General features: G+C 49.6%; 2 protein-coding genes and 1 long non-coding RNA gene across 6 annotated transcripts in view; all 3 read left to right on the forward strand.

Moving 5' to 3' along the window:
* The first annotated feature begins 83 nt into the window (after positions 1 to 83).
* On the forward strand, positions 84 to 11,682 carry KLC4 (kinesin light chain 4). Of its 4 annotated transcripts, none has more exons than XM_011354661.2 (16): positions 112 to 199; positions 1,803 to 2,085; positions 3,082 to 3,312; positions 4,725 to 4,806; positions 5,414 to 5,624; positions 6,091 to 6,178; positions 7,312 to 7,413; positions 7,653 to 7,826; positions 8,137 to 8,236; positions 8,437 to 8,489; positions 8,692 to 8,762; positions 8,950 to 9,058; positions 9,614 to 9,754; positions 10,039 to 10,154; positions 10,496 to 10,559; positions 11,219 to 11,682. In XM_011354661.2, the coding sequence occupies exons 2-16, from the start codon at positions 1,828 to 1,830 to the stop codon at positions 11,267 to 11,269; spliced, it is 1,851 nt and encodes a 616-aa protein (XP_011352963.1). In that variant the 5' UTR covers positions 112 to 199; positions 1,803 to 1,827; the 3' UTR covers positions 11,270 to 11,682. The 4 variants fall into 4 exon arrangements, with proteins under 4 accessions (XP_023383387.1, XP_011352963.1, XP_011352964.1 ...); XM_011354662.2 differs by lacking the exon at positions 112 to 199 and adding an exon at positions 222 to 1,096; XM_023527618.1 differs by lacking the exon at positions 112 to 199 and adding an exon at positions 222 to 668.
* A 1,190-nt stretch (positions 11,683 to 12,872) lies between these two features.
* Positions 12,873 to 27,086, forward strand: part of PTK7 (protein tyrosine kinase 7 (inactive)) — a 60,615-nt gene continuing 46,401 nt past the window's right edge. The window contains exon 1 of the mRNA XM_011354664.2: positions 12,873 to 13,154. Within this exon, the coding sequence (XP_011352966.1) occupies positions 13,076 to 13,154 (79 nt within the window). The 5' untranslated portion in view covers positions 12,873 to 13,075. The remainder of the gene's footprint in view (positions 13,155 to 27,086) is intronic.
* Positions 13,165 to 23,980, forward strand: LOC111736147. Its single transcript, XR_002779098.1, has 2 exons — positions 13,165 to 17,897; positions 21,683 to 23,980. It is a non-coding gene; the product is annotated as an uncharacterized LOC111736147 (long non-coding RNA).

Here is a 27,086-nt window from a genome sequence, read left to right on the forward strand (position 1 = left end):
AATCCGAGACCAATCTGGATACACACCTCCTTTCCGCCCTGAGCGTGGTCGGGGCCAATCCTTGGGCGGCTCTTAGGTCGCGTGACTGGGGGACATGTCCCGCCCCTCGGAGCCGTCAAAACAATGGCCTCGAGCGGCAGCCATGATGAATTTAAAGGGGCAGTACCGGCAGGGCGGCAGCCAGATCGACAGATCGCGGGTGAGTCTTTGAGATTACCTCTGGGGCTGAGGGTTGACGTCCCACTATCTCTTATTCTCGCACTCTCGGACAGATGAACAAACCGCCTCCGACTGACCTCAGACCTCACACGACTTTTGACAGACTCAAAAACTCCGCCCCCCCGCGATTCTTCCCGCCCCTCAGTGTCCAGACAGACAGACTGTCGGCCTGCCCCGCCCCCTGCGCTAACAACTGACTCAGTGACCTCGAGATTGTTGTGCTGCGGACCTCAGTAGTCCACCTGCACCTTCCCCCGTCGCCCCCGCCTATTTCACTCTATCCCCTCCCTGGGCCCCAGGGCAGGTCGACAGCCTGGGACACTCCTTAACCGCATTCCAAGGCCCCGGGAGGCCAACTCCCAAGCACCGCATTTCCCTGTGACCCTGAAGCAGCTCAGCAGACCTGCCATTCTTCCCTGCATCCTCAGGCGTCTGGGAGGCACCTTCAGGTGACTTTCTCAGATCCCGTTAGTAGGTGATCATAACAGAGCCATGGAAGTGATTGAGCCAGGAGTGACCAAGTCTTCCTCACCCGTAACCAGACACGCCCCTTGCCGCAGGTCTCAGATCAAGCAAGTCTCACTCCTTTCTTGGGAGAAAATAGCTCCTCAGGCCTGGAGTGAGAGGTTGGCTTGGGGAAGGAGGAGGGACATTGGTCGTCTTTGAAGACCTGCAGGCAGGGGGAGGGAGGGTGTTTATCCTGGGTGGGGCTCTGTGCCAGGTCCTCTGGGTGGCTGTGAAGTGGTGAGAGAAGGGGTGGGAACGCTGGACTTCTGGACTTTGGGCAGGGCAGATCCTTCTGAGTCCCTAGCTGCTGAACAGTTTCTTCCGCGCTCTGGCCTGAGTGCCACAGCCAAGGGCTGTGCTCTGTAAACAGGTAAGAGAACTTCAAAGATGAGAAACAAGGCCCTTTTGAGAAAGTAGGAAGCAGTCTGAGGCCCGGGGATAGGAAATTTGGGTTGAAGTCTAGTGGGGAAAGAGGTAGGGCTGACTAGGTTTGAAGATGCTGGCCTTAGCTCTGTAGGTGACTCAGCCTGAAGATCTCTAGTCTTTTGGGGCCCTCTTATATGGGTCCTGCGATGAAGGCTCCTGTTTTCCTCTTTTCTCTGATAAAACTTTGAGACTTACTCTTTTCCTTTTTCTGAAACCTCTGCACTATTTTCTGCTTAACTCCTGTCTGCTTTAACCCTGTTCTCTTTGCAGCTCTCCCCCAACACCCTCTGTGTTCCCTGTAGTGCTGTCTCTCATCTCCTGATTCCTTTTCCTAATCCAAGCCCTCTCTCTGCAGCTCCTTTTCTGTTCTGCTCTTGAGTGTTAAATTCCTCTGCTAGTTCTCAGGACCTTTGTTCTTTCTATTGTCTTTTTTTCGTTCAAGTCAGTTCCTCCCCCTCTCTCTTTCCCACAACCTTAGTTTTGTGTTTAGTGTTGTAGGCTCCCTCCCCACTGGTTACTCTCTCTCCATTTAACCCACAGGGTCACCCATGGTCTGTCTTATCCCTTCACTTGGATTCCCACCATCCTCTAACCAAGACGCTCAGCCTCTCTTATCTTTACCCTACCTGAGCCCTGTTGTTTCTCCCTAGCCCAGGCAAGCTCCCCCTGGCCAGGATGTCAGGCCTGGTATTGGGGCAGCGGGATGAACCTGCAGGACACCGGCTCAGCCAGGAAGAGATCCTGGGGAGCACGCGGCTGGTTAGCCAAGGGCTGGAGGCCCTACACAGTGAACACCAGGCTGTGCTGCAAAGCCTGTCTCATACCATCGAGTGTCTGCAGCAGGGAGGCCATGAAGAAGGGCTGGTGCATGAGAAAGCCCGGCAGCTGCGCCGTTCCATGGAAAACATTGAGCTGGGGCTTAGTGAGGCCCAGGTGAGAGGGAGTAAGTAGTGCCAAGTAGCCCATAGAGGAGCAGTTGTCTGATCGGAGGTTTGGGGTCACTTGGGATCCCCTTGTCCTAGATACTTGCATTCATTCATTCATTCATTCATTCAGTAAATATGTCTTAAGTTCAGGCACTACTCTTTTAAGCACTGGAGACACATCATTGAACACAACAGTCAAAAATCTTTTCCATCTTGGAACTTACATTCTAACTAGGGGAGGCAGACAATATATAAATAAATAAGCAAATGATTCAGTATTCCAGAGTGGTAATTGCTAAGGATAAAAGGATAAAAATAAAGCAGGGAAAGGGATTAGGGAGTATGAAGAGAGGATATGATAGGGTGGTAAAAAAAAAAAAAAGGCTTCACTGAAATGATAACATTTGAGCAAAGGTTTGATGATAAGGGAATGAGTCATAAAATAAATGGAAGAAGAGCATCCTAAGCAGAGTGGACAGCAAGTGCGAAGGCCTTGAACTGGAGTTCGATGAGGGGCCAGTACGGCTGCAGAAGAATGAATGAGGGGAAGCAAAATAGAAAACCAGTTTCAAGAGGTAATGGGGTTGGGGAGAGGAGGACAGATCATTTGGAATTTGTAAGTCATCATAAAGACTTTGTTTTTACTTTGAATGATATGGACACTTGGAATGTTTTGAGGATAGGAGTGATCTGGTCTAACAACATTTTAAAAAGACCATCTGGCTGCTAGGTTGAGAATAGACTCTAAGGGAACAGGGCAGAAACATGGAGGCCAGTGAGGAGGCTATTGTAATCTAGGTAGGAATTGATGGTGGCTTGCCCTAGGGTGGTGACTTTGGAGGTGGTGAGAAATTAGATTCAGGGTATATTTTGAAGGTAGCGCCATCGTTCCCCAACCTCATCTGGCTCCTGCTAGTCTTGCTGCCTACCAGTAGGCTCCCCTCTTGCCTATCCCTGAACACTCCTAGCCAGAGTCTGGTGCTCACAGAATGTGCCCACCTAGGTGATGCTGGCTTTGGCCAGCCACCTGAGCACAGTGGAGTCAGAGAAACAAAAGCTGCGGGCTCAGGTACGGCGGTTGTGCCAGGAGAACCAGTGGCTCCGGGATGAGCTGGCGGGTACCCAGCAGCGGCTACAGCGCAGTGAGCAGGCTGTGGCACAGCTGGAAGAGGAAAAGAAGCACCTGGAGTTCCTAGGGCAGCTGCGGCAGTATGACGAAGATGGGCACACCACGGTAAGTGTGCACAGGTGAGGCTGGCTACCTGGGGGCGGACAGCTGGGCGTCATCACAAACATTGAGCAATTGCTCCATCATCTATAGGGGCCAGCAATGCTGCCCAACCTGCCCCCACCTGGCAGAATTCAGGTCCTGACCCCAACTCCAGATGACAGCAAGAGGGAAACAATATTCACTCATTACATTAACATTTAATTAAATGACTATTACATATGCCAGGCACTATGCACTTACTGTACTGGGGATGCAACAGTGAATGAGGCAGACAGAGTTCCTGCTCTCACAATTACAGGTTTCTTGAGAGAGAGACAGATAAGCACCTGGACAATTCCAATCCAGAATCCTAAGTGCTACAATTAGGGAAAGCATAGTCCAGCTGAGCAAGACCCTCCTAAAATTTGCTCTCAAGATGTATGAAATTTAACCCTCAATAGGCATTGACATATCTCTTGATATGTCAAGACGGAGAAGTTTTCTAGACCAAGGGTGCCTTGAATAGTTCAAGGAAAATAGGGAACATGTGAAGAACTAAAAAAGAGAGTTCCTGCTTTTCTGAGCTTATAATGTAGCTGTAGGGATAAGGCTTATGCATGAGTACATATATGTGACAATGCAAAGCAGCAAGTGTTATTCAATGTTGAGTGAGTGGTTCAGTCAGTGTGGGAGAAATTCCAAGTAGATAGTTTCCTGGGGGTTGGAATATTTGGAAAGATTCACAGAGGAGGTGGGCTACAGGGGTGGGTAACATTTAGGTTGGATTTTTTTTATTGGAACGGATTAGGAATTGACATGGAGTTTGATGGATAATGAAGGAGACGGAGAAGTTTTCTAGACCAAGGGTAGGGGCCGTCATAGATAAAGCTCCAGGGCTAGAAAGTTGGTGTGTCCCAGGGAAAGTAGGATGATGTACATGGGACACATTAGCAAAGCTGGGCAGAAGGGTTGGAGGTATTTGTATAGGGCTGCAATGCCTGGTGGGCACAGCAAATTTGCCCAGTATTGAAGTAGGTTAGACATTAAGGGTTGGACACTAAGTCCGGTGTGAGCAGATGATGGGCACGAGGCTGAGCTAGACATTTGGGTACGTGTCAATAAGATCAGACATACTCCCTGTCTCCAGGAGAGACAGGACAGACATATAATCAATGTAAACACACAGGGCTATAATTATAAGAGTTGAGGGGGAGAGAGGTGGAGGCTGGAGAAAGAGTGCTTAAGAAGGAAACTCAGTGTGAAGGAAGGGAAAGTCTTGAGATTGTTAAACAAGAGAGGCCTGAGCTTGGCAAGACACTGGCCTTCCTAGGGTTCTTCTCCTAGGCCCCAGTTGTCAGGGATTTCATGGTTTAGAGGGGCCCTGAAAAGGTCACTGGGGATATCTTGGCCCAGACCTGCTGCTGCTTTCTTTCTAGGAGGAGAAGGAAGGCGATGCCAACAAAGATTCCCTGGATGACCTCTTCCCTAACGAGGAGGAAGAAGACCCCAGCAATGGCTGTGAGTCTGTCTCTGGAGTTGGAGGGTGAAGAAGGGCAGCAGGAGGCTGGTCCCAGCTCTGCTCCCCACCCACCTCAGGACACTCACCATCCAGAAATAGGTTCTCCACTTCCTCTGGAGATGGGGCAGAGACTAAGCTAGTACTTTGATTTCCTCAGTCTATCCCTTATTCTTTATTCATCAACATTTATTAAACATTTAATATGTGCTAGGTACTGTGCTAGACACCAGGCACTCGGTAGATGAGAATGACATGGGTGTCGCCAGTAAGGAGTTCACAGTTGAGTGGGAGAATGGTCCTGGGGTGGAAGAACGTGAGCTCCTCAAGGGAAAGAACCATGTCTTTCTTCTCTTTGTATCCCTGGCATAGCCCCTGGCTCATGCTTAATGAGTAAATGTTGAGTGTATCAATTAGTATTTGAGCAAACAGGTGCAAGGGAGTGGGCAAAAGAATAGCAGTTGAGGCAGGTCTCTAGAGAGAGAGCCTGGTGGGGGGCAGGTGCAGGTGTGGAATAAGACATGGAGTCGGGGTGAGGCGGGCAGACAGCAAAAGAGAGAGGAAGAGTCCCCTGAAGAAGTCTCCTGTTCATTTTCTGGGATGATTTAGTGTCACGTGGCCAGAGTGCCCAGCACAGTGGATATGAGATCCCAGCAAGGTTACGGACACTGCACAACTTGGTGATCCAGTATGCAGCCCAGGGTCGCTATGAGGTAGCTGTGCCACTCTGCAAGCAGGCACTGGAGGACTTGGAGCGCACATCTGGTCATGGCCACCCTGATGTTGCGACCATGCTCAACATTCTTGCTTTGGTGTATAGGTAAGTATTGTCTTCTCGCCACTAGTCTGCCTCCAGATTCCCACCTTGAGCTGCCTTTGGCTCCCATTCTTCCTCTCCATTCTACCTCTTCTCCCTGCTGGGCCTCCCATATACATGCCACTAGGGGGCTTTCCTCTGTACCAGAACTCATTCTTTCCATACCTGACCTCAGGAAATACTTCTCTCTCAGGCTCTTTGCTTTTTCATTCTGTCTTTTGGCAGGGTCTCTTTCTCTGTTTCTGTCTCTTATGTCCAATAACTTGAGGCCTCCTCTTGGCATGGCAGTGTTATGCATCCAATATGGGTGTGTTGGTGAACCCTTTTCACTGCTCATACCAGGCTTCCTGTCTCCTCATGGGAAGCCCAATCCATAAATGTAGCTCTATCATCCCTAAGGAAAGGAGGAAAGGAGATGGCTTGGGAGCAGAGTTCAGGGTAACCCCTTGTCACTTTTGTCCTCTTCCAGAGACCAGAATAAGTATAAGGAAGCTGCCCATCTGCTGAATGATGCCCTCAGTATCCGGGAGAGCACCCTGGGCCGGGACCACCCTGCTGTCAGTATTCTTTGCCCTCCTTCCCCCATGCTCCTTTGGCCTCTCTTAGCTCATCCATCCTCTGCCCTTAGCCCAGTCCTTGGGGTTGCTTAGGGAGGAAACAGGAGGAGTCCTTTCTTTTAGGCACTGTCCGCCAATTCCAGTGGTTCTCAACTCTGAGACCCAGCGACTCCTTCCTATAATGAATATTTCCCTGAAACTGAATTTATAGATAATGTAACCTACTTACACATATAATTTCCAAAAAAAGTTGAAACATACCCTATTAATATAAAAGAGAAACAAAGCAATTTATAGTAAAATAAAATAACATAATACATTACAATAAAATAAAAATACGATATAATAACAGTTGTAGTATTGAGTACAACTATACTAGAAGACATAACTTAGTAGTATGATATATAATGAATACTTTTAGATTTAGAAGTAAGACTAGTAAGCCATTCTATATAATGACAGAGCAGAAAGATTGGTGGATATGAGATTAAAATGCAGTGTTAGAATAAGTAACGACAGACCAGATTTATTTGTATGTGGTAAGAGAAATAGAGAAATAAGTTTGGATACTATACTAAGACAAACAATAGATTGTCAAAGGGGAGAAAATGAAAAATATTTGTGAAAATGAGCTAACTGTGAAAATAATTCTCTATGTTATGACATGCTATAGGCAGGAATGATGTATCTCAGAAAATATAACTCCTGTCTTGATATCCCAAGTGTCAGAGCTTACATTCAGTGTTTGCATGTCTAGCAGGACATTCAAAGTTGGCAGAGCTGTCCCATACATGCACAACGTCTGTAGCATTCTTGCTTCCCCAAAAGGTAATAATGCCCCCAATTTTCATGGCAACCCCCACACCCCTGCCAAAAAAAAACAAAACAAAAAAAACCCAAGGAAAAAAAATATAAAAACCTCACCTCCAGAAATGTCTAAAAATGCCCCTAGGTGGGGATACCACCCCCATGGAGAATCACAGAGCCATTCAATTCAGCAGTTTCCCCTCCCCTGCCTCTGGCCAGGGCGGCAGAGTCCATTTTTCTTGGGATTGTGCAGCTTTGGGGAGGACTTCCGATTGTTAAGGTCCTTAAAAGCACCAGCATCTGAGGGAACAGGCCTGTTTTCCTAGGTGGCTGCCACACTCAACAATCTGGCTGTGCTCTATGGCAAAAGGGGCAAGTACAAGGAGGCGGAGCCACTGTGCCAGCGGGCACTGGAGATCCGAGAAAAGGTGCCTATGTCCTCTCCCCATTCTTTTCTGCTGCTGTCACCCCTCTTCTACCATCTCTCTTCTGGTTTATCCTCTTCTCTCACTTTATTTCTCATCCCCTTCTCTCTGCCTGTTCCCTCTTCCGTCATTTCCCCATTCCCTGCAGGTGCATGTCATGCATGCACTTGCACACACATGTGAGTATGCACATACGTATACACATAATTATTCTCATCTATCACTCTTTTGCTCCCCTTCAGGTCCTGGGCACCAACCACCCAGATGTGGCAAAGCAGCTGAACAACTTGGCCCTGTTGTGCCAAAACCAGGGCAAGTATGAGGCTGTGGAACGCTATTACCAGCGGGCATTGGCCATCTACGAGGGACAGCTGGGGCCAGACAACCCTAATGTAGCCCGGACTAAGAACAACCTGGTAAGGGAGGAAAGGGGCAAAGGTGGTGGAAGGAGGAGAAGGGAAAGCATCATAGTCTGGTATACTAACCCCACTGCCTTTGTGCCCATCTCTGGGGCTGTTTTTGGGGCCGAGGGATCTGCTTCATTTCAGTGGGAAGGCAGAAGTTCCATAGCCTCTTGGAAGTAGAGCAGGATCACTCTTGACCCTGCAGCTAGGAAAGGAGGTGTGAGGAGGATCTCTGGGGAAAACCAGAGAAGTGGAAATCCCAGAGCTGGCTGAGGACTTGTCTCCATCTCTTACTCCTTGGTTTTTGCCTACCTGCCACCAGGCCTCCTGTTACCTGAAACAGGGCAAATATGCTGAGGCTGAGACACTCTACAAAGAGATCCTGACCCGTGCCCATGTGCAGGAGTTTGGGTCTGTGGATGGTGAGTGGTGAGGATTTGAAGAGGGAACTGCAGGAAGGAAAATAAATATATAGACCAAAGGTGGGGGGTTAGGCCACAGCAGTTCCCAGGGGGAGCCAAACCCCTTAGTCTAGCCCTGTGGGCCGCTGGGTTCTGGCTCCCCCCATACTGTCCAGCTCAGTTCTCTAACTTTGCCACCCCATCCCATGTATCACCCTCAGACGACCACAAGCCCATCTGGATGCATGCAGAGGAGCGGGAGGAAATGAGCAAAGTGAGTATCGGGGCGGGCAGCCTACCAGGACCTCTGTTTTACTCCTTGCACTAGCCCAGCTCCTCACTCCCCACCCAAGGACCAGCCCCAGATGCATGGTGCCTTCCCTAGCCCAGTCTACACCCAACCCCAGTACCAGCTTGTACCCCAGCATCTCTGTACTCTCATCTCCGGCTTCCCCTCCCCTGCTATCCTAATGCAGAGCCGGCAACGTGAGGGCGGCACACCCTATGCTGAGTATGGAGGCTGGTACAAGGCCTGCAAAGTGAGCAGGTGAGCTGCCAGTGAGAAGCTGGCTTGGCCTTTGATGCCCTCCATCCAAGCCCTGATCTTGGCCTCCTGGACTGTTTCTCTTCTTCCTTTTGACCTTCCCTTACTCAGCCTTAGCTCTGCTCCCTCTCTCTCCTGTTTCTTTTCTGAACCCATCCTCACTTCTTTCCCTGTTCTCATTCCCCCTCAGCCCAACAGTAAACACCACTCTGAGAAACTTAGGAGCTCTGTACAGGCGCCAGGGAAAGCTGGAGGCAGCTGAGACCCTGGAGGAATGTGCCCTGCGTTCTCGGAAACAGGTCAGAGACCATGAGGAGAAGGGGCCCAGAAGGTAGGGCTCTGGGGACAGGGGACCACTGAGGCTTCTTGTGAGTCTCTGACGAATAAGAAGAGGGGCTGAGGAGGAAGACTTGGAGAGGAAGGTGAGACACTCTTGTGGTTATGGTTGTTTTTAAGTGTGTTCTTACCCCCACCTACCCTTTGTGGTCAGGACTCCAAAGTTCACTTCACTAAATGTTACTATTAAAAGGGAAGCCCTGTGCTTTCACAATTTGAAGAATCTACTGAGGAGGGGCATGGGTGGTGTGGGTGAAGGAGTTGAGGTTGAGGGGAGTCCTACATCAGAGTTTCTCAAGTTGTGAGTCTTGGCTCTTTAGTGGGTCATGAAATCAATTGTGTAGGAATGTATTGCAAATAGAAAAGATGAATATCATTCCAGTATGTGTGGTAAGTACTGGGACTTCATAAGGGTAAGGTCATCCTTTTTTTTTTCCTGATGGTGAAAAAAAAGTTTGAAAGCTCCATTCTGAGGAGTTGAGGAGTGGGAAGTCTCAGCTGCTTCTTTTTCCTTCCAGGGCACTGATCCTATCAGCCAGACCAAGGTGGCCGAGCTGCTTGGGGAGGGTGACAGTGGAAAGACCTCCCAGGAGGGTCCTGGGAGCAGTGTGAAATTCGAGGGAGGTGAAGATGCCTCTGTGGCTGTGGAGTGGTCAGGGGTAAGTCTGATGATTGCTCTTTGATCTCTCCTGCCCCCTCCTGCTGGTGGTGGTGAGAGGCTCTGAGCCCATCCATGTAGGATGTGAGAACATGTTGTTCCTATTCCAGTTCAGTCAGCCCATCACTCACAGAGGTATCTCTGTGAGCTGGCTAGTGACAGGGTTCTCGTCTTCAGTCACTGGGCTTTTCGGGTATGTATGTGCAGAATAAATGGCAGGAGTAGACCCAAAAGCCAGTCTGCATAGGATGCCCTTAGCTTCTGTTCCCCATCCCTCTCCACCAGGATGGCAGTGGGACCTTGCAGAGGAGTGGCTCTCTGGGCAAGATCCGTGATGTGCTTCGTAGAAGCAGTGAACTCCTGGTGAGGAAACTCCAGGGAGCCGAGCCTCGGCCCTCCAGGTACAGAATGAGACTGAGATATGGCAAAGCAGGCAAGTAAGCCCTGGCCTCCAACTCCTCTTGACCCCTCATCTCTGAAGGAGAAGTATCTTGGAGAGAATCATGGAGGAAGTCAATGGGATGGCCATGGAGAGTTCAGGAAAAATGGGTGCCCCAGTGGGGAGAAAAGACACCTAAGGAGATGCTCTTAACCAATGGGGTTAACAATAAGAGAGTGTGTGTGTGTGTGGTGGGTGGGTCAGATGGTGGGGAGACTGATTTGATTTTGTGTGGCAGGCCCACAACTTTAGGGTCACTCAAGGGGAAGAGAAGAGGCCTCAATTCTTTATTTTCCATTGTAGCAGCAACATGAAGCGGGCAGCCTCCTTAAACTATCTGAACCAACCCAGTGCAGCTCCCCTCCAGGTGAGAGCTGTGCTCGAGAGCATATTGGTGGGTGAGAAAGAAGGGGCAGCCATGGAGCAAGCCCAGCAGGAGTTAGAGAAGAGTGGAGAAGCATCTGGGATGAAGACTCTAGCTAGGGAATTGGAGTTGGCAGACAGAGTCAGGCAGACAGCTTGCTGGGGGTGGTGACTACAAAGGGACAGTTTCAGGCCAGAGATAGTAGCAAATAAATCAGGAGGGGAACAGGAATTGATGTTCTCTAAACTGGTACTTTGGAATTAGGAATAGTTTAAGAAAGATGTGGAGACTCTAACTGCTCTTCCTCTTGCAGCCACCGTATGCCTTACCTTGGGAACTTAGTAGTAGAGAAAGGAAAAAGAAAAATAATAATCACATCCACATTTGAGAAAACAGTAATGACATTTTAATGGGAAATGACCACTTGTATCAACACATTCAAAGTATATGCCAATATTCACATGGCTGTTTCAGGTATTTTCTGCACCAGATTATGGCCTTCTAGAAAATCCTAGCAAAGGCTGAACAAAGCCCCAGAGCTTAGGGTTGAGGTTACAGGCTCCATCCTGGGTACCGAGATAGATTACAGCCACGAGATAGATAGATTCCAGTCTTTGGGAACCTGAGGTCCCTGGGCTGATGGATTATGTTGTTTGTTTCAGGTCTCCCGGGGCCTCAGTGCCAGTACTGTGGACCTCTCTTCAAGCAGCTGACATTCAACTCACCCTCCAAATCTGCTGGGTCCCCCTATAGCCCTCACAGCATTCCCTATTGCTCCTGGCTCTTCCAACCTCACACTGGGACAGTGGAGGGAGAGCAGTTAACCAGAAGATTGCTGCTGCCCTCAGGGTCTCGGCTCCCTCCTCAGGAATCCCTCTCAAGAAAGACCCTCAGGACATCCTCTCCCCATCCTGTGGTCCTCTAGAGTAGCTAGCTCTGAGGCCCCTAAGGTGGATAAGGAGCAGGTATGCACCTCAGAGATGCAGTCTGCTGCTGGCTTTTCTGTCAGAGGATTTGGGGCTGGCCGAGCAAGCTGCCTTGCCCTGGCCTCTCTTGTCCCCTCTGCTGCCTCACTTCAGGTCCATGTATTTCACTTTTCTTAAATAAAAGAATCAGGTAACTATTCTGCCACTTGAGTCCTGATTGAAGAGGGTAGGAAGCAAGGGTTGTGTAGGGGCCTTTCACAGAAGGATGAGGGGCAGTGATGGATGGGGCAACAGGAGGAGTGTTGATTCTTGGATTTCTCTTCCTTCCCCTGTTTGTATCCTCTCCAACAGGGCCTGCAGGAAGGCATCTGGGGGATGGGGGAGGAGGCCCACAACCCAAGGAGAAGGTGCTGTGGACTGGGTTGTCAGGGACATGTGGTGGCCATGTGGCAGGACCCTGGAGTCCTGGCGCCACTGCTCCTGGCCTGTGAGGCCCTCTATGGCTGCCCCTCCTCCTCCCAGCTGCTTGGGGGAAGGGAGGTCTAAGCAGGCCTGGGGGGCCCTCCAGAGCCAGAGGGGAACTCACTATCCATCCCCTCTCGGCATATCCTGGAGGCCTGAGCAGCAGCTGGGGCCCATCTTCTAAAGCTTGACTCCTCCTGACCCGCCTCCTACACCCCTTGCTGCTTTCACAACAAAGAAAGAATGTGGGGGTGGTGGCGCTGCGGGTGGGGGGTGGGGGGGTGCCTGGAACAAGGGCTGTGCTGGGCCTCCCCACAGCTGGAGACTTGGCCATGCCCTGACACAGCCCAGACTGCCTGGAGATGGACTTGGGACGAATTTGTCTGTTTAACAGCCTTCGGCCTGCCCTTCTGAGCCCAGTCTGTTTTCTACCTTTGGGTTCAGGTTGGTCCAGTGCCAAACCAGACCCCAGCCATGAGTGGTCTTCATTTCTCTATGCTACATCTCCCCTGGGGCTCCATAGTATCTCAAGGTTACCTTGCTTGGGGAACACCAAGGTCACTCTTCCGTTCCAGGTTACGCTGAGGATTTTAGGTTGCTGAGAACTGAGCCACAGCCCACCTTTTCCCCCTCACCCCCAGAAAATTTGGGTGAACTGTTGGTCAGGTCCCAGGAAGGCCGAGAATTGACCATTCTCTGGGGCTACGGAATCACAAAGGTCACTTTGGTTCCCCTGAGTTCCTGCATGTTGGACGGTAGGCACAGCCTACCTCCCCTACCTTGCTCAGGTCCCCCATACTTCCCAGAGGCTCCCTCCGTCCGGGATCCATCTCCAGACCCCTCCCCCAACTGTGAGCTCCACCCCGCCACCGCGGGGAGGGGGCGTCGAGGGGGCGGGGCGCCGCGCGGCGGCCGGCGGGGGGGCGGGGCTTGGCAGCGGCGGTGGCGGCGGCGCGCAAGGACTCGGAGGTACGGGGCGCGCGCGGCTCCGGCTGGGGACGCCTGGGGCTCCGGCTGCGGCTGCTGCAGCGGCGCCCGCGCTCCAGTGCGCTCTGCCTCCTGGGGCCGCCGCGGAGCGCAGTCCGCGCGTCCGCCGTGTGCCCACCCGCTCCCTTCCCTGAGCCCGCAGTGATGGGAGCTGCGCGGGGAGCCCCGAGCAGCCACTGCCGGCTGCCTGTGCTCAGCGTCCTGCTGCTGCCGCTGCTGAGCGGTGAGTCCCGGCGAGCTGGGGGAGCGGGGCTCGGGGAGTGCGTGAGCCTCGTGGGCACAAGGGGCACCGAGGAAGTGGATTTGGGCGGCTGGAGAGGGGAAGACACCCTGGAGTGGTGGAGAGGCTAGCTGGGGTGCGAGGTCCCGGCGGTCGGGAGGTGGCGAAGCCCTCGCGGACTCTGTCGGGGCCCGTTTCCCACCCACGCCCGCGAGGACGCGTTGCCAGCCTCCAAGGAGTTTTCCCGGGCTGAGCGGAGAGTTTTGCTCGAGAGCTGCCGGGAGTTGCCGGCGCCCGGGCCCTGATCGGGAGTTTCTTTTCGGGAGAGAAAGGACAACCCCCCCACACACACTTAGCGGGGTGCAGTGAGGTGTCTGGCGGTGGGGGGACACGGAGTCCACCCCGCAGGCTCAGCCCAGGTGAGGGAGGCCGGCCTGGGGCCGGATGCGGGACCAACCTGCGGCGCGCAGAGCGCGGAGCTTTGTTACCTACGCCCGCCCGACGCTCCCGGCTTCCCTCCTCCAAGTTCCTGGGCCAAGCCGAGACCCCTGATGGCCCTGCTGGTGAGGGCGGAAGAAGGGAAGAATTAGGGGCCGCCTTATCTCCTCTCGTTCCTGGGCCAGAGCCTCAAGCCCACTCCCTGCCAGGATCGAATCTGGAGAGCGGAGTCCCAGGCTGTCTCGGTGACTAATGTGTGAAGGCCGCTGCCAAATCGGGCATGGCTGGCCTGCAAAGGTGCGGACGGGGTTTGTTCTGTTGCTTCCTGGATTTCCATCCTGTGTCTCTTCACGAGAAAAGACAATCTCACTACGAGCAGTACATTCTGCCTTTTCTTGGAGGGCTCCGCATTTTGGTGAGGGTGTGGCCCAGTATCTCCAGGACAGACAATTCGACTCCTCCTCACCCCCTCTTCTTGACTCTATTTTCTGGCTTGGTCACACCTGAGAGTCACCAGGGAGGCATTGAACTGCTTTAAAGCGAAGCTCCAAGCTACCCGCAGGACCTGGACTGGAAATATGCCCCTCACATCCCCTCCCAACCCTTCGCTGCCAAACCACAACAATCTTTGGTGATGATTGTGTCAGCAGCCCTCTCTGGGGGAGCTCTGCCCAGGGGACCTGGTCCTAGCTGATCACTTTTCTCCTTTGAAGAGTAACCATGGGGAGGATATGGGTAGAGAATTGCCTTTCTGATATCTTCCTAGCCTACCAGCTGTTAAGGAGTTTTGGTGCTGATGGAATCAACATCTCCCCTACCCCCAGTTGTAAAAGGAGAGGTAATTGTAACTCAGAACCCAGGGTTAAGAACAGGCTCAAAGGATTTGTAGAAGGTGTTTCTGGAGCTGCCTTGTGTTCCTTGTGATGTGTGGGGTGGCGATTGTTCATGGCAGAACCCACATCTGCTCCCAGAGGAAGTATGGAAGTTTTTTTGCACAGCCAGGATCGGAGGCCCAGCCATGTGGGCGAGCATCCTGAGCTCACGGGCTTCCTAGGTCCACTGGCTGTTTGGGTTTTGGTGTTCTGGTCGCCAGCTATGGCTGCGTTCACTGCTAATGTTTAGAGTTCTGGAGTCAAGAGATTTCTGGTGGAGATGGGGCTCATGTTCAACAAATGCTAAATTCCTTCCGTGAGAAGACGACTCTAATGTTAATCGATGTTAATCTGGTGATGGGTGTTAAGCAGAGGGGGGTTCCTGTGGGGGAAGTTAGGGCAGGCCCAGGGCTTGGGACTGGAGGTCTGGAATCTCCTCTGGGGGTGGGGAGATGTCTTGTGCTCAACAAAGGAACATTTTAATGAGAGCTTTAAATCAGTTCCACCAAATGTGCCTTCGTGTGGAACCTGTCCATGTGCTGTAAACAATTTCAGCCAAGATTGAGGCGCCTGCTGTCTTCTGGTAAAATCCAGGAACTCAGTCCACCCCTGGTCAGCATGACTTCAGGGGGCAACAATTTTTAAATAGACTACAGTAGATTTTTCCATCTTATTGTTTGTGTAATTAGCTGGAGTTGTACTGAGACCCTGCTGTTAATAAGGCTGGAGTAAGGGACCTAGGCTAGCTAGGTTTGTGGATTAGACCATTTTCAAGTTTGGGTAATTATGCTGTAAATGGCTGAGTAACTTTCCAAACTTTGATCCCCATTATGGTAAATATGGTGGTGGGGCAGGAGAGGGCTTGACGTTTGAAACCTGGGATTCTGTGCCCCAACTCCTTGAATGGTCAGTTGTGGTCATTCCCCATCCCTGTTCCCATACCCTTCTCTGAGTTCTTCCCTCCAGACTCTTGTTTCTTTGTGGGAAATAAAGTTATCACGTTCTGATAGAAGCTGTTCTGCAGAGTCCTCGAGGCTTTGCAGCCTATAATTCAGGCAGAGGAGTTTCTTTTATCAGTGATGGGCTTTCTCAGATGTAGGGAAGTACAGTGGGAGGGCAGGGGTAATCTCTGCACATCGTTTGCCAAAGGATCTAGTCAAACTTCTGGCGTTCAGAGCAGGGTTGAGTGGTAGAGAGAGCTCAGGCTGTGGAGATGAAGTGTTTGGCAAAACAGCAACTCTTAACTCTTGACAGGCCCTGTGGCCCTGGGCAAATTTCTTGACCTCACAGTTGGCCTCCTCTGTAAAGGGTCTTACTTCCTGGAACTATGCTGAGGATTAAATGTAATGAAGTATATAAAGGGCCCCTTTCTCGTTCTTCTCTCTCCTATGGTGTGCTTCCAACATACCTTTTCAGCTTTACAGTCATCCCCAACCATAAAACATTTTCCATCTTATTGGAACACTTCATTCTAGTCCAGCTAGTGTCTTTCCCATCCCCTAAAACATATGTGATTTCTCAGACCTTTCTTTCCTCTCTGGCCAGTACCCCCATATGTACTGCCTCCCCTATCTCTCTTTTGTCCAGTCTCACCTCTACTTCCTCCTCAAAGCTGTCCTCTCTCTCCTGCCAGAAAGTAGATGCCTGTAGAACTTCTGTACTCTTAGGACACCTTCCATGTTTTTGTCTCAGTTGGGTCTTAACTTACTGAAGGTCTCTTCCTATAGATTCAGTCCAGTGTCTTATTTATAATGGGTCATTATCTAGGTTTATTAAAAGGTGAATGAACCTTTTGGGTAGAAGGCAGAGTAACCAAGGGCAAGGGTAAACAGCCTCTCTGCCTCCTAGGCATTGAGGGTCTTTTGTACCCTCTCTAGCTTCTCTGAGTTGGAGTGGCCTGTTTCCCCTTGTGCCTGCTTTACAGTGACCCAATCAAGGGACTAGCTCCTACTTCCCACTCCAGAGCTATCTGTTCTTTGTGGTGCTTGTTTTGAGTTTTGATGTTTCAGGGATCCTGGCTTTCTCCAAGAGTTCTGGGTGTGGCTGACCACCTCTACATATGAAACTGATCTGCCTAAAAAGGCCACAGCTTAAAGACTGTAAGTTGGGTAGGGGCCTCAATTATCTACAACTTTGCTACTCAAAGTAAGATCCAAAGACAAGTGACATCAGCATTCCCTGGGAGCATGAATCAGAATCCCAGTGCGTTTTAACAAGCTCCCCAGCTGACCACATCCCAGCGTTCCAGAAGTCCTGCTCTAGGCATCTCTCCTTACATAGAAACTCCTGTTGCAATGGGCAAATCATGGACACTAGATCTTGCACAGTATTTGGAGACTTACCTTAAATAACTTTTAGGTCATGTGACCACTATTCTGTGTGATGCGTGCACTTAAAAAATTACCTCACTTTGGGTTGAATTTGCATTAGATTTTGTCAGGAAACTTGTCCATTAAATGTGTGACTCTGGGTGGTTTGCAACATGAGTGTAATGTTCATTTCCTCTTGGAGCCTCAGCCTTTCCTAGAGGAGCATGTGTCTCATTTTATAATGAAAGCCAGTGGAGAAATTAGATTTGTTAGGCAGAAATTTGGTCGGTGAATGGCTTTTCAGGAATACATTTGGTCCCTAAAGGAGGATGACGTCTCTTCTGGGCTTCGACAGTTGTCGTGTTGTTAAGTCTTTGGAGGATTTCATATTTTGGAAAGAGGAGTTTGTGTGAGTTTGTGTTTAAGCCAGTGCAGCTTCTGTGAGATTCATCTGGGATGGAGGTTGGCCGTTTCAGACTCTTAATTTTTGAGCCAAGAGCAGTTTGGGGCCAGGGATTCAGCCTTTGGTGTTTTCCTGATGGAAGAAAGGGTCATTAAACAGGGTTGGGTATCCTTGGCCTGCGTCCCTCAGCCTCCTCTGTTTGCCTTAACCTCAGTAGTATGCCTCTCTGCTGCTGTGCCCCTGGCACTACCCCTGGCAGAGCCACATAGTGGTGTTGCAGGCTCCGAGCCATAGTTGCTGGTGCTGGCTCTAGCCTTGCCCTCCAGCTGTCTCTCTCCTATCTTCCTCCTCTGCCTCCCACCCCACCCCCGCCCTGTCCTTTTTTTCAAAGATGTGGAAGTTCTGCCATGGTGGCTGGGTTAGAGTCCTATCTTGGGGTTCTCTGAGTTCACCACTGAGGGCACATTCGGTCCCGCTGAGCCCTCTGGCTCTTTGGCGGAGCTGGCGCAGGAGCTGCTACAGCTAATCAGTGGTTTGAGGAAGCCCTCTGTAGTCTGTCACTTTTTCCATCCTCTTTTCTTTTCTGCATTTAGGTCATTTCCCTCCCAGTCATAGGGAGGAAACTTTGACGGACATATGCGGGCGCCTTTCCCCTCTTGCTGCTTGGTTTGGGGTCGCCAAACTCTTGCACCCCTGTGAACATTAACACTGAACGAATGCACAGGTGTGTGGAGCACAGTCTGCTAGGGGTCCTGCAGATACCAAGTTCCTGCCAGAAGCTTAGACCCATCATGATAAGCAGTACATGCACATGCTGGTTTAGGAGTGTATGTGACTTCTGAAAACAGGGTCCTGAGTCGTGGGGTAGGGGTTATGAGTCTAGAAAGATGTAGCTAGAAAGATGTAGAAATGTGTTTATCAGAAACGTGGTCCAGAGACCATCTGGGAATTTAGTGAAAGGCAGGTAACTAGCCCATCAGAATCACTGGGGGAGGAGCCAGAAAATATATTTTATTTTCTTATTTGTTAGATTATGTTGTATTTTTTGAATAGCCAATCCAGTCACATAGTTTGAATCTCAAAAGGAAAGTGCATTTTAAAAGTTTCCCAGGAGATTCTTATCTACACTCAAATTTGAGAACCACTAGGCAGCTGTAAGAAGAATTTGTCAGTGTAAAGTGGAGGTGTGATGAGAAAGAGGTTGGTATTAATATTGAGGGGCTTAGGAAGGAGTCAGTTCAAAGTGTTAGAGTGTTGTCTCTGGGTGATACTGTCTCGGGTGGGGCAGGAAAGAGACAAGATGGAGAGATGTGAATCAGACGAAGTATAATGAAAAGACATTTGGAAAAGTGAATGTGTAGGACAGTAAGTCCATGACGCAGGAGCAAATGGGAAGTGAAAGGGCTTCAGAGAGGAGAGAGGATTGACATTGCTAGTAGATGTAGGCTGAATAAAGGCATTGGACGAGGAGTCTGAAAATTTTAATGGTTCTTTTCCAAAATCACACACATCAATGCACAGTAAAGGAAGAGAGATGTCATCTGTAGTCCTGTGACACATGCTTTTCTGTGTTTGGTCCTGGCTCGGTTGCTGCCTAGCCACGTGACCCTGAGCTGCTTCATTAACCTTTCCAAGCTTCAGTTTCCTCATCCGCAAAATACAAATGATGCTGACCCCTGCCTTGCACCTGGTGCTCCTAGCTATGGGGATGGTTGACCCAGGGAAGCAGCCCCTCTGGCCAGCCCTGATGTCTTTTCTCAGAGACTCTCCTGACCCTTTGTCCTTCCGTTAAGGTGTTAGACTTTCTGTCCAGGCCTCAGTCTCTAGAATGGTTTGTGAAGGCTCAACAAAGTCGCTCTTGACTGGAAACTTTAGAAATGGTTTCCTCATTCTGAAGCACAGGTTTTCTAAATGGGTCTCAGTATTCATTTCAACAGCAGCTCAGAAATGTGGGCACAACCACTTTGCATTTCCTGGTGGGAATTCTTCCTCCCTCTAACCCAACAGCAGCTTCTCCCTAGCATGGTCAGTGCTGGCTCAGAGCCACCATCTCCCCTGGCATGCTGACGTTCTTCCAGGGAGTGGGCAGTAAATTGTGCTTCTTGCAGCCTAGGCAGGCTTTTATATTACCTGACGGAGGGGCTTCTGTCATTATGGGATGGCTGTGAGGGTTTCCCCAGTCATTCACTCTGTGTAGCTTGCGGGAACTTCTGTCAGCACCATGGGAGGTTCTTGAGGTACTGTGTGGTCTCCCTATGGGTGGTTAAGGTGGTCAGAGCGGGCGCTAACATACACTGGCTTTCTCTTGTCCACTTCTTGGGGTGGTGACAGTGGTGGGGCAGTGAGGAGAATGCTTGTCTGCTTTTGGGACTACTGAGGTGTCCCAGCGGCTAGCTAGCTCATACAGTGCCTTTGTGTAAGTTAGAAATAGGCGCCCTTCCTCCACGTGAATGCAGCCTTGCACTGGACCCAGGGCTTTGGCTAGTGGGGCACAGGCAATGTTTCGCTTGGTTGTACATCTTGAGCATTGTACAACCTGTACGACAGTCATATGTGGCTGTCTCGTTGGAATGAGGGCCTTGCAACTCGTGGCTCTTTGCTTCCCAGATGTGGGCCAAGATGATTTTGGTGACCTCTATTCTAATAGTATGTTTCAGACGAATCCTTTTCGCTACTGCTCTCCTGCCTCCTGTCGTGGTGGGATGGGGCACTGCTGCTCATACAACAGGAGAAGCCTGGGAGGCTGGGGTTCTATAGCACATGTGTGAGTGCCGAGGTCTTGGTCAGTTTCTGGGCATCTCTCTGTGCCTTGCAGATGCAGGCTTTTAACCTTATGTGATGAATGATAGGAAAGGCTGGTTGAGTCTTCAAGGAAGGGGGCTGCTTAGTTTACTTCACACTTCAGTAAGTAGCTTCAGGCTTGCCTCTCTCCTGGGCATACTGGGCTCCACGTAAAGTTTGTGGGTATTCCTGATTTAGAGGAAGTCCTGCAGTAGAAGTGGTATCACTTCAATTGCAAGGATGGGTTCTTGGTCATGATAACCTTTTGTTTTGGGTACCCTGGAGGTGTATATCCCTCTTAGCCTGTAGAGGCACTGAAGGAACACTAGGCTGGGAGTTGGGAGACATGGATTCTGCTCCCACGTTTGCCCCAGACTGCTCGTGTGACGTTGGGCAAGTCTAACCTGCTACTTGGGTCTCAATTTGAAGACAGAAGACCTTGTAAGACCTTTACTGTGGTCACTTTTGAGGCTGACCTGACCCAGTATTGCCATATGCACCCTGCACCTCTGTTCTGCGGGACTTACAGGCTCTTCTTGCCCTTGGTTCTGGGGAGAGCCCTTTAACCTGAGGACTGCATTTTATTCTGGGATCTCTAGCGTGTGGGCTCATTTACACTCGATCAACTGGTGCTGTGGGTTTTAGGGTATAATTCCCTGGGTGCAAAGGAAAACAGAAAGGTTTGAGTAAATTTAGAGGAGATTTGAGAGGGAATTCTTAGGAGAAAAAAACGAGTTTTTATCTGAGTAAGAGAAGGCAGAAATAGTTACCTGGTTAGTCCTCAGGTATTTGAGGGGACTAGTGCCTGAGTGGGAACATCTTTTCTTCTTTTGCACAGAAGGGAAAACAACCAAAGGAAGGCTTAAAGTTGGGAAGAAGGGATTGGGTGTGCTTTGGGAGAGCCTCCTCTATAATAACCGGCAACCGTACCCAGCTTTGCAGTTTCTAAAATGCTTTCATTCACACTGACATTTAACCCTATCAACAAGCCTCAGAGGTTGGCAAGATGAGGGTGTTGGTTTTTTGCAGGGGCGGAGGGGAGGGAGGAAGGGAGGGAGGCATTTGATGATAGGTGAAGAAACTGAGGCACAAAGTATGATTTGCTCAGGACTGCAGAGCTGGTAAATAATAGCTGATTCCGTGCTCTCGTGTGTCGTTGTATGTATGTCATCACCTATGAAATGTTGCACACACATGCCTTGGAACCAGGTAATCATTGGGGAGTGGATTTTGCAGATCAGATAACTCTGAGTGGATTTAAGAGCAGTCCTGCTAGAGTCAGAGGGTGGAATAACTTTTGTTCTTTCTACATAAGGAACATATCAGTAACTTACACAGAGATCTTTAGGGCTACAGCATTCAAGATTGCCAATTTTTCACCCTGTTTTTGTTACAGAACAGGTTAAGGTTTTCAATGGCCCATTCTGAGATTTGTATGCATCTTAACATTTTTAGAGTTATGGTCAGAAGACCAGAACACTGTACCCGAATTTCCAAGATTTGAGCTTTTCTCATGAACCTGTGAGTCTTTAGACTCTTCTCCCTGGTACTTCTAGAAGGTCACGGGCAGCTACAGGCCCCGGCTTGCAGGTGTGCTGCCACATTCCAGACCAGTGTGCCTGCTGGGAGTTGTACACTGGGTGATGCTGTGGTGGAAACCACGTAGGTGGTAATAGAGTCATCCCTGCTGTGATTAATAGTTCACCATCTCTAACTGCTTTCATATAGGTAGATGTGCCTGCGATTGGTGGCACAGACCCTGACACGTAGTAGAGGCATGATGGATGTCGGTTTCCCTTCCACTTCTGACTTTTGAGGCCAAGTCTTTTAATACTCAGGAGGTTTTGGAAGAGGTTGGACAGTGACCTGTCACATTCTGGGAGATGTAAGCTTTTTTTATGCCAGGTCTATCTCTCCCTTTGGCTAAGTTGTTGACTGCTCTTGGCAATCCTGCCGAGTTTGTTCTTCTGCTCTTGAAGTTCACAGATTCCGACATGGGAACTTATGTTCTATCATGGAAAGGTGCAAAGTGACACTTTGGTGTTCTGATTCTGTCAAGCTCATCTATTAAAAAACACAAAGCAGAGCTGTTTCCTGCCTGGAAGGATAAAGAGAAGAAGGATCTTTCAGGCCAGCTGTGCTAAGATGGCATTTGAGAGCCCAAGTTCATTTCCAGCCACCTGAAAAACAAAACAAATCACAAATAAAACAGTTGTCTTGCAGCCTTGTGGGGGCGGGGGAGGAAATGCCGTTGGTTTTGTAGCTCCAGCTATAAAGAGCAAATTATTCTATCCATATCTGTTTGGTTAATTTAGCAGATTAAACCAATTGTTAAACTGTCTAATTTAAAATATGCCCAACTCACCAGCAGCTTTGTGCGCTGTGTTCTGGGCTCCTCTGCCCCAGGAGTCAGGGCCTCCTGCTTGAGTTGCTAGTGATGAGGGGAGATGTTGGGTCCTGGAACAGCCTTGGGGGCCTGAAGGAGGATCTCTGTCTTCAATCCAACTCCCTCCTTCCTGAAAACTCCTTCTTAAAACAAAAAGCTTTTATTTAGTAAATGCGTGCCCCTGCCTTGATAAAGTGCCCTGAGTTGCTTAGTGGGGGATTTGTCACTTTATTTCTGTGTTAGAGGCCGGAGTCCTGTCAGTTGCTTCTGGGCCCCAAGTGCCTTCCTCTGACTCTCTTTACCTTTGTTTTGAGGGCGTTTGAAGATGGCATGAGAAGTCCTGCTAGCCGGCCTCCTGTCTTTGGCAGCAATTTTAGGCCTGGGCCCAGCCTCGCCTGGGCCTGGGTGGCACTTCTCTCTGTCCCCTTCCCACCCAGCCCAGATCAAAGGAGCCTCCTCAGGGAGCAGGGAAATACCTCTCCCAATAGCCCCACCAGTGAGTCAACAGCCAGGGCCTCTTGCAGCTTTTGAAGCACAGTGCTTCAGGCCTGGAGGAATGCAGAACATTTCATTTTAGGAGTGGACTTAGGTTTCCACTGCTTTGGGTATTTGCAAATTTGAAACAAATGCCCTCATTTAGCAGCAGGCAGGCCGGGCAGTAAACGGGGGCTGTTTAAGGGCATTTATGGCGGTCACAGGTATTTGTGGGAAGAGGGACCCCAGCAGGTTTGGAAAAGGACAGAGGGTTTATGGTTAGGTAGGTTGTACAGAGACCCAAGCCAGGTCTCCAGTGGAGGGTGGTTGTTAGGTGGGCCTTGTCATAAAAAGCATTGCTGGCTCCTGCCCCGCAGGAAGTATCTCCTTCTGTCAGACAAAGGGGTTCAGGATGGTGTTTATCCCCTGGGGCTGATGCTAAGGGCTTTGTCCCTCCCACTTGGCTGCCAAAGTATCAGATTTCCAGTGAAGCCTTCTCCCACTCTCAGGACTTGAAAAGCTTGTTAAATGTGCTTTATATATAACAAGTTGGCTGAAAGGTTTTCGACTTCCAGCTAGTTTCATGAGGAAGGAGCTAGGGAAACCTGTTTTCCTTTTGTTGTTGTTTCTGGAAGTAGGATCTGTGAAGGTACAGTTGTAGAAAGATCCCGATTTTAGGAGTCAGCCAGGCAAGTATTGCTTGGCTTTGATGGGGCAGCTTAACTAAGGGTGGTCTGTTTTAGGCCGGCAGCCACCTCCTCTCTCCCAGGGAAATTCAGAAAACTGTTTAGGAACTGAGTTCTGGCATCACAACTAGTTCCCCAGAGACCTTAGACAGTTCACTTCACCTCTCTGAGCCTCGGTTTCCTCTTTTGTAAGGTGAAGATAATAACAACAGTCCCATTAGAGAGCGTGTGGGAATTAAGTGAGATAGCACTGTTATTTCGTTTACTCTAAAATGCTTTTTCTCAGTTTCACATCTTTGAAATCAGGTTGCGACATAATCAGTTATGTAGGATTGTTCTTAGTTTAACTGGTACCATTCCTTTTAATGGAACACAAATAATGGTATATTTTAAAATCAGTGACATCTTTGAAATTCTGTATATGTGAAGGGATTAGTCTGTCATATAGTGAATGCTTAATAAAAGATAGTTATAATGTGATGAGTGTGATTTCTTTACACGCCTGTTTTTTTTGTTTCCCATCCACCAGTAACTTTCAATAGAAACTGTTTTTCTTTAAGCCTGGCACATAAATAACAAATGATGCTCAAGGTATAAGGCATCATGGCAGGTAGTGTGCATGGAAGAGGGTGTAGAGGAGGGACTTTTAAGTCCTTAGAAGGCAAGAGATGTGTAGAAGAGGAGGTAGATGTCCCAAAGAGGGTAAACAGCCTATTAAGGAAAGAAAATGCCTCTCCGGTGGCAGAGTCTCTCTCCATTTAAGAAGGCTGAGCTGTTCCTGAGGGAGACTGCAGACTCATTTCCGGAGTGGATTGTCTGGTAGGTAAATCGAGACAGAACTAGAAAAGAATAATTAACGAGGATGTCAGGACGCACCAGAGAGGGGATACGGTGAATGCCGGGCTCTCAGAGGATGGAGACCTGAGTGGGGCAGGCGGGAGACAGACAGGAGATGGTAGCGTTTTCCTCCCCTCCCAGGCAACACAGTTGTGTGGGGTTGATCCCAGCTTTGTGAAGACAGCTGGTGCTATCCATTCTGCTTTGTGCTGTCCAAGCATTTGCTGCTAAATGGCACTTTTTCCTTTTCAGGACACAAGTGGCCCAAAGGCAAAGGAGTTCTTCATTCCATGGAGTTCTGATTCATGTGGTAGTGAGGTGGATTGGCTGTGGGGTTGGGGTTTAGCTGATAGATGAAGAGAGAAAGATGTCTCTTTTATATATATTAGTGAATGTCAAGAGCAAAGCCTTTTTCTCCTTTTTAAATTAATAGATTTGTTTCAAGCCTTCCAGATGTTCAATTTTGTCGGCTTAGGTACTCTACTTCATAGGGGTTTCCGAATGCGGGATTCTTTCAGTGTTCTCACCCAGCTAGGAAGGGTGCTGATTAATCGATCACCTGGAAGGTAAGAACTTGAGTCCAAGGTCTAGGAGACCCAGCCCTTCCATGGAATGAGTGCCCCTCTTGGCTGCTTTTAGCAGCGTTTTGGAGGAGAGTTAAGGTACTGTAGATGATGGGCCTTGAACAATCAGGAAGAACTGGGCCCTCGGTAGTCCTGAATTCCAGTTGTCCAGTTTGGGTCTAAGCCTCCCCATTCCTTATTTACACCCATGACCAGAAAAGCCTGGAGAAGACTTGCATAGACCTCCATGGGTCTCCTGCCAGCTGCTGGCTTGTAGGTGACGACTCTGGCAGCTGAGTTAGCAGGCTGCGGCCTCAGCCCTGGGAGAGGTGTTGATCAGGCAAACTGATGGGGCAACAAATCCCCCCTGAGCCCCCGGTTGGAGGTAAATTTGTTAAAAGTTGCTCTTAGACTCCTGACAAATTGCTTTCAGTTTTTGCTGCCAAAAGAGAACTCTGAAAACAGGGTGTAAATTGGGTTATTTATACCGTCTCTGTTTTTGTTGCTTCCGTGAATCTGGAGAAGGAGGGCGCCTGTCCAAGGGAGCTTTTCAGGTTCCGGTTGCTCAGTTCCTCAGGTACCTGGCATCAGGTGAAGAGGTAGTGGGGGTGGTTTTGTTAGGGTGAAGTGCCCTTGATTGCAGGATGTATGGTGACCAGACGGGCCTTTGAGGTGCCTGGGACCAGCCCCTTTCATTAGATCAAAGAAATACCTTTTGTTTTCCCTCTCACACTTTCCTCTGCCCTGGAGCCAGAGTCGTAAAGAGGTGGAGTTGTGAGGATCTGCATCTGGTGGCTGGGGTGGTAGGTGGAGTGGGGAAGAGTGGGAGGTAGGAGTGGGGTGGGGGTCTTCCCTGGTGCTGAGCACTTCCTGTAGTGTGCTCCTGCAGCCCTGGGTGTGTAGGGGTCTGCCTGGGCTAGCCTGGGCACCTTGGTGGGCTGTCAGCCCAGTCGGGCCCTGCCTGAGCTGGGCTGTAAGCTGGTGAAACCAGCTACACAAAGACGGATTTCACTCCAGGCTAAGTGTTTTGTTGCTGAATCATTTGCATTCATTAAAAGTAGTGAAGGGCGAGTGATATTTAAGGCAACACGTAGGGTTTGCTGGAGGCTGCTGCCTCAGGACATCATTAAGAATTCTTGGGGCTGGGGAAAGGATGGGCGCAGCTCATTCAAAGCTTACTTAACTTCTGACTGCCTTGGGCATAGGCCAGCTACTAAAATATGAAAAATGTTTGCCCAGCAGCCCCCAGAGCTTGGCCAGACTGCCCTGGCCAAAGAAAACACACACTTACAATTCATTATTTAGCCGCCTCCTGTGCGCTCGCTCCTGTCTCTTCCTCCTCTGGGACCTTGCTGAGTTGGCGGGGGTGGGGAGGGTTGGGGGGGGGTGGTGGAAGGCCCCTTCATAATTAAAAGGAAGGCTGGCCTAAAGCATGTGCTGTCTACATTCACCCTACCCGACCCCTACTCCTCTTCCTAAGTTGTTTCACATGATCCTCACTGATGGACTTTAGGGTGTTTCTGAACGTTTGCTATTTTAAACAGTGCCACCACAAATATCTTTGTATCTAGTTTTGCCCTTGTGCTTGTATATCTGTAGGATAAATTCCCACAAGTGGAGCTACTCTGTCAAAGGATATGAACGTATCAAAACTGTACAGACTTCTATATTTATGTCATAATTTTTCTGGGAAGGAAGTTTATAGCTTTCATCAAATTTCTGAATCTGTGCTATACAGTAAGCCTGTGAAAATCACACGAGATAATGTATGAAAACTGGTAAGCATGGTCCAAGTGCGGGGCATTGCTAAGGTGACCTGAGAACTTAACATCCCATACTGAAACATCGTTAGTACTTATGCCAAGACAACCAGCATAAGCCAGCGTTGTTCAGGTAACTTGGGAGTATGGTGGCCCAGTGCCCACCAAGGATCTTATTCCCTGATCTCTGAGACCATGTATGTTCGTTCTCCCTTCCACACTGTGGAGCTCTGAATGACCTGCTCCTTTTTATTTTCCTTGCTATCAGATATATCCTTTTTGTTGCCCCCAACTTGATGATGAGCTTGATGGGGTGGGTAAAGTTCTCGTCCTCTGTTTTCCCACAAAACCTAACTCTGTCCCAGATGTTCAGTGGTTGCTCAGAAGTTCTTGGATTCCCAAGACCAGAATTCGAGTCCTGGAAGC

The sequence above is a fragment of the Pteropus vampyrus genome, unplaced genomic scaffold (assembly GCF_000151845.1).
Source record: "Pteropus vampyrus isolate Shadow unplaced genomic scaffold, Pvam_2.0 Scaffold18, whole genome shotgun sequence".
NCBI lineage: Eukaryota > Metazoa > Chordata > Mammalia > Chiroptera > Pteropodidae > Pteropus > Pteropus vampyrus.

What these genes read in the sequence shown, in the direction of transcription:
- KLC4 (XM_011354661.2), top strand. Translation starts at nt 1,828, where the DNA reads ATGTCAGGCCTGGTATTGGGGCAGCGGGATGAACCTGCAGGACACCGG. An exon ending in CACTGGAGATCCGAGAAAAG is followed by an intron (nt 7,414 to 7,652) that starts GTGCCTATGTCC and finishes GCTCCCCTTCAG; the next exon opens with GTCCTGGGCACCAACCACCC. An exon ending in CCCGGACTAAGAACAACCTG is followed by an intron (nt 7,827 to 8,136) that starts GTAAGGGAGGAA and finishes ACCTGCCACCAG; the next exon opens with GCCTCCTGTTACCTGAAACA.